The sequence below is a fragment of the Chenopodium album genome, chromosome 18, assembly GCF_948465745.1.
Source record: "Chenopodium album chromosome 18, dcCheAlbu1.1, whole genome shotgun sequence".
Lineage (NCBI taxonomy): Eukaryota > Viridiplantae > Streptophyta > Magnoliopsida > Caryophyllales > Amaranthaceae > Chenopodium > Chenopodium album.
The window spans coordinates 15,616,438-15,626,820 of NC_137851.1; the positions used below are offsets into that span (position 1 = coordinate 15,616,438).

Genomic DNA, 10,383 nt, shown 5'->3' on the forward strand with positions numbered 1-10,383 from the left:
GAACCAATCTGAGGCAGCCCCTACCAGCGTTGTAGGGAAAACCTTGCACCATACCGCGTCAGTATCGGTATACAGCAGCATATGGCTTTCAAAGGCCGCTACATACCTCTTTGGATCACCCTTGCCGTCTTAGGTACACGCCGGCATTTTTATTTTTTCCATTTGTTGATCAAGGACCCCTTGCGTAAAGGGAGACGTTTTCAGTCGGATGATGGCCCTGGCCAAGTGCCTCGGCGGCCCGCTACTGGCCTCCTGTCGGTATGATTCGGATTCCTCCCTTTGCGCAGTTCTTGTGACCTGTCGTTCAGAGGGCATCACCACCTCACACGGTGGTGGTTGTGGCTGAGGCTGCTGTTCGGCCTGATTGAACCGATCTTCAAGGTTGATAATTACAGGCGATGTCGGCCTTCTTTGTGGTTCTCTCGTGGCCGCAATCCCGGCCTCTTTCCTTTTTCGGGACATTGCCTGCATGACTTTGGCCGTTATCTCTAACTCTTCCGGAGTGAACTCTCCCCAGGGATCCGGGGTAGCTTGGGTTCTCTCCGGTGTTAGCGGTATGTTTACCGTATCCTTATGAAGAAGGTGGGTTTCATCCTCCACCGTTATTTCCGGTATAGTATTTACGGCCCTGTTGTCAGCAGTTGCCAGGATGCCGCTATCAAAATTCCGGTTTTCTGATTCTGGGATGGGTGTAGTTTCGGTATTTCCTTCCATGACTGTGGGAGGTCTTTTTTGGACGATAGAAGTTATTACCCCCTCCTTCTAGCGCCAATTGTTCCGGGTGAATTCCGATACCGAGATGTCTTGGGGGTTGGTAAAGGTTTACCGTCCAATTTGATACCTGCACAGTCAACACAGATAACCTAGCCCGGGGGTTATCCGGGAATAACCGCTCCGATGCTAAAGTCAGTAATCTGAGGAAGAAGGTTTGAAGAGAGAGAAAGAGGTGTAGAGAGAGAGAGAGATTGAGAGATTAAGAGATTGTACCTTATTGTGAAAATGTGGCTGGGTATATATAGGGGAGTAACCAAGCAGGTGCCACCGGCCCTTCTAGGTGGCGCACCGACTTTACAGGTGGCGCACCGACTTTACAGGTGGCGCACCGACCTTATAGGTGGCAGGTGCCTGCGTGGTTTCAAGCTGCTTTCCACGTGGCCGAGAAACCGGCCATTATGGATGCTAAGTTGGTTCGCTTAATTGCTGGCTAATTAATGTCAATTATCGGCCAAATAGGTGAGTTGTCGGTATTATCCCGTACACTTTGTTTAAAAACCTTCAACATGATGTATAAAAGTTAATAGCATGTCTATGATTTATCAAATTAAAACAAATAATAGTAGACTAGTTTTTGAAACTTTGCAATTAGTTACTCACGTACTCTCACCATCAAAATCAATACGGAGTAATATTCTTGTAGATGTTTTTGTAAACGAAATTTTGATGATATTTAATCTAGCTAGTGGTACAATCTATGTATAACTTTATACATACTAAGAAATAAACGAAATAATTAATTTGGGTCAGATTAACAATACTCCACATGACTATAATAATTCGTAATAAATTTTTGTAAAAACCGTGCATTGTACGAGCCTTATACTAGTTACCACAATATACTAAGGCCCTATTCTCTTTACCTTAAAAAAATAATATTAAGTAAAAATAATTTCAGTTCAGTAAAAATAAGTTCAGTTCAGTAAAATTAATTTCAGTTCAATAAAAATAATTTCAGTTTAGTAAAAATAAGTTCAGTTCAGTAAAATTCAGTTTCCTTAAAGAAGAATTATAATAGAAAATCAGTAAAAATAATTTCAGTTCAGCAAAAATAATTTCAGTTCAGTAAAATTAATTTAAGTTCATTAAAAATAATTTAAGTTCAACAAATATAATTTTGTTTCAGTAAAAATAATTCCAGTTCAGCAAAAATAAGGTGAACAGAACGGGGCCTAAATTACATGCTAATCCCATACGTCTAAGCTAATATAAGTGACTTGAGTCAAGTAGACTCGTATAAATGTAAAGATTTTGGTTCAGCAGGAAAAGTCTCCTTAATTACTAGATGCATTATAATATACTTTTTTAAAAAATTATTATTATTAATTCCAATACGTTTCATTTCACACTTGTCAATGAATGATTTAAATCACTAATTAATATCTCTAATTACCAATATGTAAGAATTATAAATACTTGATATTAAACAAAGTATAAATTGAGACCGTCTAATAATAATTCACATGACTAATTATTCCTTAACTATAAATAATTAGAGCTAGACATTTAAAGACTCAAAGTAGAGTATATAAATAGTGCAAAAATTAGAGTGTTACAAGTTAATAAAAAAAGAAAAAAGAAAAAGAGGAAGTAGAGAGTAAATATGGGACATATGAAAAGCAAATAAGGTATGCACAATCATTCATGTAAACGACATAGGATAAGTTGTTAAAACTTAAAAACATACCTGAGACTTTTACTAGGCTCTCCATAGGTAAGTTTTGATTCCTCACTTTCATGAAGATAACAATCTTCTCCATTTACTGGTTTAACCATTTTCATATTTCTAAAAGCAGCAACCAAAACCCTTGCTATGCTAGTAAAAGGGCTTCCTTGAGGTGGAAATTTTCGATAAATTCGTGATCCAAGTAAGAAGAGAGCAACGGCAGTCAAATTAGCAACAAGAGCAACGAAGAAGGAAAGTTCCCAACTCACACTAGTTTGAATATAAATTAGAAGGGTGTATCCTATGATCCAACCAACATATAAGACGCACACAAACCAGTTGAAGAAACTTGCTTGATGTTTAGGCTTATCGAGTTGGTCTGCTCCCATGGTTGCTAGTATGTAACGCGTTCCTCCTAGTCCGAGTGATGCTAGTGTAAGAGATACATATAGAATGGAGTATTGTGAGGTTGTTGGTGGCAAACAACTTGAGTTGATTGCACACGAAGGTGGCCTCAAGGACTTGATTGTAACAATCAAGGTAAACATAAGGACTCCCTGAAAATTAATGTGTGTTATTATAAATGTGTGTTTCTCTAGGACCAAGGTCGTTGCACCTCTTGGCCTAAAAAAAATGTACTCACTCTGTTTCGTAATAATTGTATGTAACACTTTTATTTTAAGGCCGTTTTATAATAATCACAACACTTTCTTATTTGGTATGACTCAGAATTTTTTTTTATTTTTTATTTTTTATTTTTTTAATAATAATTATCTCACCTACTAACATCACTTTCACAAATATGTTATTATTCCTTTGTCTTATCAATCCCAATTTCACAACTTTTTTTATTATTTCTCTCTCATACTATCTATATTATTTATTAAAGCCTACAAGCCTGCTCTATATTTTTCTTAAACTATGTGCACTCCCTATCATTGCGATTATTACGAAACGAAGGGAGTAGTTGTGGAAGACAAAAAACTTACCAATAATGAAACAATGGAGGAAATGAGGGTGATGGAGAAGGATCCGAAAACAGAATCCGCTAAGATGGCGGCAACGAATGGAAAAAAGTTGATTAATGCACTGAAGATGTTGTTAATCTGGGCAGCAGGGATGTTCTTCACATTGAAAACACTGATAAGGAACACTATTAAGTTGGAATACCAGGCACCTGATGCTATACTTAATCCGAAGCTTGTTCCTACACATATCATAAACGAGTAGTAACTATTTATAAAATTAATTAAATGATCGGTTTCCACAAAAAAAAAAAAAAAAAAAAAAAAGATCGGACCAAATATATATACTCCTTTCATCCCCAAAATTTCGACCCACATGGGTAATTTTCACGGGTATTAAAAAAGTTAAATAAGTAGTAAAAGTATATTGAAAAAGTAAATTTATACAAGGTTTACAAAAAACTAGAGAGAGAAAGTAATAAAAGTACATGAAAAAACAAAATTTATATGAGAAAGCTAATTTTACACTAATATTTTTGTATATTAGAGGGTGTTTTAATGCAAATGGAATCATTATTTTGTGACTAAATTTTAGCCATAAAGGAGACTTTTGGGGTGGAGGGACTATACCCCAGTATTTTTATGGTTAGAAGAAGGCGATCATAATCAGACCTTAATTCGATATAGTACTTGTGGCCCGAGCTAGGTAGTAGGTACTTAGGATTAGGAAAAAAGGTAAGGGAATTCCCACCCTATTCACTTTCACTTGACAAGATTTGAACCCATCTCTCACTATCAAGGATTTGTTCAAGTTATAGTCTTGCCAAGTGATTTAAGTCTTATTTGGTTTAATTCTAACCTTTAAATTAGATGTGGAAAATAAATTATAGTACAAAGAAATGAACTGATCACTTATATTGAAATTAAGATAAGAACAAGGAAAACTTGAAAAAGGTGGAAAAGCAAGAAAAATGAAGTCAAAAGATGAGTGGGTGACAATGTATGAAAAGGAGATACTTGTATTTGGTTCCTTGATAAGATTGAAACTCAATTTCTTGATCCTATTATTCCAAGATCACCAATATTTATACAATTACTCTCCTTGAGCCACAAGAAAGAGATTTTGCAAATATAATCATACCCGGAAACTAATTATCCTTTCCTAAGATAAGTTAGAGAATAAAGCTAAAAAATATACTATGATATCTTTTCCTAATACCCCCCCTCAAGTTGGAGTACTTGAGTCAAAGATGCCCAACTTGCTAAGGAGATAATCAAATTGTTGTTTACCCAAGGCCTTTGTAAAAATATCCGCAAGTTGTTCATTTGTTCTCACATGAATCGGAGTAATTAGACCTTCTTAAATTGCATCTCTAACAAAATGGCAATCAACTTCAATGTGTTTTGTTCGCTCATGGAACGCCGGGTTTTGAGCTATATGAATTGCCGCTTGACTATCACAAATATAGGAATAGCACAAGGATGTTGTACCCCTAGGCTCAATAGTAGCCCCTTCAACCATTTTATTTCCATGGTCATAGCACACATGGATCGGTATTCAGCTTCGCCGGATGAAGTTGCAACGGTGTGCTGCTTCTTGGACTTCCAAGCAATGGGGGAACGACCTAAGAAGACCAGCCAACCTGATAAGGAGCGACGTGTAAGAGGGCATGCTGCCCAGTCCGAGTCACACCATCCATTAAGGGTGAGGTCGTTGTCCGTACGCAACAAGATGCCTTGACCCGGGGTGGATTTTAAGTAGCGCACCGCACGTATAGCAGCATCCCACTGAGCTTGCTGTGGTGCCTTCATAAATTGCGAGAGTACGTGGACAGAGTATGTCAAGTCAGGCCGAGTTACTGCCAAATAAACTAGGCGCCCAACTAACCTTCTATACGGTTCTGGGTCTTCAAGTAGTGGACTATCAGCACGAGCCAAGTGATGGTTTTGCTCCATGGGTGTCAAGGCCGGTTTTGACCCCAAAAGACCAGTCTCGGAAATTATATCAAGCGCATATTTGCGTTGGCATAGAAATAGACCGGTACTACTCCTCGCTACCTCGATGCCAAGGAAGTATTTGAGAACCCCTAAGTCCTTCATATGGAAGCAAGCACTTAAATAATTTTTGAACAATTTTAGAGCCGTAGAATTGTTCCCTGCAACAATTAAATCGTCCACATAAACAAGAACATTGAGTTGAATTGAACCCTTTGTATAAGTAAATAGAGAGTAGTCCGGGTAAGATTAAACAAAACCATATTTCTTCAAAGTCGTAGTAAGCTTGGCAAACCAACACCGAGGAGCTTGCTTGAGACCATATAGAGACTTTCGAAGTCGACAAACAAGGCCCGGTTCATCAGTGGTGAAACCCGGGGGAAGTTTCATGTACACTTCCTCATTTAAGTCACCATGTAGAAATGCATTGTGTACATCCATTTGATGTAATTCTCAGTTCTTTGCAGCGGCAATAGCAACGAATACACGAACCGTGGTCATCTTAACAACCGAGGCAAACGTCTCATCATAATCTATGCCTTCGGTTTGATGATTACCAAAGACAACCAATCTTGCCTTCAATCTTTCAATGCTCCCATCAGAATTGTATTTTATTTTGTACAACCATTGACTTCCAAGAGGCTTCTTCCCGGGAGGTAGTTTCTCCAAGGTCCATGTGCCATTAGATTCAAGGGCATGCATCTCTTCTTTCATAGCCGATTTCCACCCATGATCTTGCATCGCTTCTTTAAATGATCGTGGCTCCTTCCCACCTGTTATTGCTGCAACAAAATTTTGGTGTTTTGTAGAAAACTTATCACAACTAACATAATGTGCTACAGGATACGGCATACCCGAGGAAGGTGGAGCAATTAGATTAGGTGGATCGTTGGATGGACTATTTCGAGCCACAGTAGTATGAGTAACAAACCCTTTGAATCTAGTCGAGGGAATTTTAGTACGATGTCCACGCCCCATTAAATTAGGTGTCGTGACATCCCCGCTATCCCCCTCCCTGCTTGCTGCCGTGGCTTCGGTGGTGCTGGGCGGCGCACCTGTTGCCTGTGGTGGTGGCTCTGCCACAGTACAGGTGGTGGCTGCCCCCCGTCACAATCTTCAATAATTGGAAGATAATCCATATTATCTTCCAAATTAATAGGAGTACTTAAGCCATCAGTGTAACATCAATGTTTATAATTTCAGCATCCAAATAAGGGTATACATCTTCAAAAAACCGTACATCACGAGAAACAAAGAATTCCTTTTTATCTAGATCAAATAAATACCATCCCTTCTTCCCAAAAGGGTACCCAACAAAAATACATTTACGACTACGACTTGCAAATTTATCACCTTTTGCCCGTTGATTATGAGCAAAGCATAATGACCCAAACACACGAAGTTCACTAAAAAGAGGAGGAGAGCCAAATAACGTCTCATAAGGTGTCTTATTACCTAGGAGGATAGAAGGTGTACGATTAATGATATGAGCCGCCGCTAGAGCACACTCCCCCCAAAAATAAATTGGTAACCCCCTGGAAACGAAGGGCACGAGCAACATTGAGAATGTGTTGGTGTTTTCTCTCTACCCTCCCATTTTGTTGTGGGGTCCCAACACAAGAGGTTTGAAATAAAATACCTTGGGCAAGGAAATAATTTTTCAAACAAAAAAATTCGGTACCATTATCACTCTGTACAATTTTTATGTTCTAAGAAAATTGCCTATCAATCATAGCGATAAAAGACATGAACATTGCAAAAACCTCTGTTTTATCATTCAATAAATAAATCCAAACTGCACGAGAGTAATCATCTACCAAGGTTAAAAAATAATGTGCACCACAAGAAGAGGGTTCGGCATATGGCCCCCATAAATCACAATGTACTATCTCAAAAATACGGGAAGCTTTATTTTCACTTAAAGGAAATTTGTCTCTAGTGTGTTTAGAACGATGACACACTTCACAATCTTTATTTAAATGACTACTAGTATTACTAAGAAAAGGAAGTAGCTTTACAACCTTCTCGGAAGGATGACCTAATCGCCTATGCCATAATTTCAAGGTGTCTTCAACGGATATAGCCGCTATTGATGCCTCCTCCCGAAAATAATATAGTCCATCCTTGAGATCACCCGTTTCCAATCACCTCCCTCGTGCGTTGGTCCTGTATAGTACATATTGTAGAGTTAGTTATGACTTCACAATTATTAGTAGAGCACAATTGTGAAACCGAAATCAAGTTACAATTTAATTTTGGAACAAAAACAACATTATAAAGAGTAATGTTGTCCTTCAATTTTACAACTCCTTCTTTCATGGCAACGACACTTTGGCCATCCGGGAGCCCAACATTGCAAGGAGAAACATCACGCACATCCAACAAACAAGAAAGATCGCCGGTTACATGATGGGAGCAACCGGTATCAATGATCCACTTACCATTCACACGATGAGGTGGAGGGGGTGTATTACCCATTACGGGCATGATGGCTTGCCATTGCTCGGCGGTGAGAGGTGGAGCAGCCGTGTTGGCAGGGGCCGAAGGTGCTGCTGTAGAGGCAGGGGTGGCGTTTTCCTTGATTGGCGCACCTCTGCCTCGACCAGCCCCCTTATTATTGTCCTTCGAGCCATATTTTTCGGTGTACCAAGAAGGGACTCCATGCTTGTCGAAGCAAGTAGTAGCATCATGGCCCTTCTTGTGACAATACGTGCACTCTAGCGCTGCTCTCTCTCAGCACGAGATAGGCACGGCTTGGAGTTGTTCTCCATTCGAACCGCAAAGCCCACCACTTCAGGGGGCTCTTCTTTGTGACTAGCAATCCCACGAACACGCTCCTCTTGAGCAATGGTTTGGAACGCTCTATTCAAGGAAGGTAAGGGGTCTTGGGAGAGAAGAGTAGAGTGTAGCGCAACATAGTAGTCAGAGTTTAGCCCAAGCAAGAATTGTTGTAGGCGATCACCGTCACGCCTTGTAGCATGCTGCTTCCCAATATCACATGTACACTTGCCGCACTTGCAACTTATTAATGGCTCGTGTTTATCTAGCTCATCCCATAAGACCGACAACTTGCTGAAATAAACCGCAACTGGCATTGATTTTGGCTGCTCACACCGACTGATTTCTGATTTTATTTGTTGGATACGAGGGCCGTTCACAAGGCCAAAACGTTCTTGCAAATCATCCCATAGCTTCTTAGCATTGTCATAGTTCGAGAGCATAGAACGAACCTCCGGGTCAATGGTGTTCATAAGCCACCATACGAGCATACAATGTATCGTGACCCAATCATCTTTTGTGCAAGGGGGAGCATAGCTCGTGATAGTGCCATCAAGAAAACCGAATTTACATCTTGAGGACAAAGCAATGTATATTGCGTGAGACCACTCATTGAAATTATCAAGTTTAAGTCTTTGAGAGGTTATAAAATCGCCTAGACGATCTTGGGGTCCAAGGTAATAGGGAGAGTTGGACTCGATTTTTGGTGGTGGTTGTGGCGGTGGTGTGTCATCACCAGCCATGGTGATCTAAAAAAAAAATTTATTTTTCTTTTTTGAAGTAACCTTAGCTCCGATACCATGATAAGATTGAAACTCAATTTCTTGATCCTATTATTCCAAGATCACCAATATTTATACAATTACTCTCCTTGAGCCACAAGAAAGAGATTTTGCAAATATAATCATACCCGGAAACTAATTATCCTTTCCTAAGATAAGTTAGAGAATAAAGCTAAAAAATATACTATGATATCTTTTCCTAGTATTCCTCGACCTTTTTTTTTTTTTGAAACATGGTTCCTTGACCTTAAATAAAAACATTGTAATACTTTTGACAAAACTTACATTATTTTTTTAGACCGAATGAATTATTTATTTTGTTTAAGGTTCATTACTGGGTCGTAGCTCACATGTACATGTTCAATTAAGAGGGGTAAGACATAAAATATGTGAAACTTCTTTAAGAGATAAATTGACGAAATATGTAACCACTATTAAAAGTACATGGTGCAATATTAACATATAGGCTTAAAGAAGTATTAATAATCGGCAAATTTATATTATTATAGCAAGGTTGATAGACGCCATCAAACCATCTATGTATGCAGGCCAGTGACAGTTTGATACCTAGGGAAAGTTAGTGACCAAGCCTTGTGACAGGCGAGCGAGGTATGAGGCTCAAACTTGTGACCACGCTCTGTGACAAACAAGGTATGAGACTCAAACCCATAGCAACAACTAGGAGACAATGCTATCAATATATACTTTGGGATATTAGAATATACAAACATATAAATGTTATTAAACGAAACAAGAAGAATGAAGGGATAAATAGAAAGTAACCTAGGATTAGCATGGAACTGAGCCACCCTCCTTTGCCATTATTATTGATGTCTACACTTGACTCCATTTTCCTGCCTCGCTTTTTTCTTCTCCTGAAACTCTAGAAAACTTGTATACGCCTCTAATTTTATGCAATACAAGTGATAAATATATAATAATTGAAGCTCACCTAACATATAAAAGTATAATTGATCAATGAATATCTCATATGAGTCAACCAAACTATGCTAATTTTGATTTTTATGTAACAATTTAGATATTGGTCATCCGGCAAGTTGACACAATAGTACTATAGCGCAGCCTAACCAAGTTGATTATTAGAGGTATGCTCGATAATAATCTATCCTTATCTACATATCTCTAAGGCACATGTGAACCATTATTTTATTGGTAAATATGATTAGCTTGACTTTTTCTTGTTTTTTAGCAAATATTTTAAATTAATATTACATTAATACCACTATATTATATTTCTTTCCACCAAATTTGTAAGGATTATAGTGATTAAAAATTGTAAGTAGGTAGCAAATACTTTCATGATGCATGATTGTATGTGAAGTGGTGAATATATACTAGGATTGAACATCATTGAAACATGCTAACAAATGTATATATGATGATGATGTAAAGACATCATAAT

General features: G+C 38.4%; 1 protein-coding gene across 5 annotated transcripts in view; it reads right to left on the reverse strand.

The window, feature by feature from the left end:
• LOC145591567 (putative protein NRT1/ PTR FAMILY 2.2) overlaps positions 1-10,027 on the reverse strand; it is a 30,171-nt gene extending 20,144 nt beyond the window's left edge. For 3 of the 5 annotated variants that reach the window (XM_081648055.1, XM_081648060.1, XM_081648058.1), the window contains exons 1-3: positions 9,744-10,027; positions 3,430-3,647; positions 2,462-2,997 (exon numbers count right to left, since the gene is read on the reverse strand). In XM_081648055.1, coding sequence (XP_081504181.1) covers positions 2,462-2,997; positions 3,430-3,647; positions 9,744-9,810 — 821 coding nt within the window. In that variant the 5' untranslated portion in view covers positions 9,811-10,027. Of the gene's footprint in view, positions 1-2,461; positions 2,998-3,429; positions 3,648-9,743 lie in introns of those variants that run through there. The other 2 variants (XM_081648057.1, XM_081648056.1) reach the window with 2 other exon arrangements.
• Between the last annotated feature and the right edge of the window lie 356 nt (positions 10,028-10,383).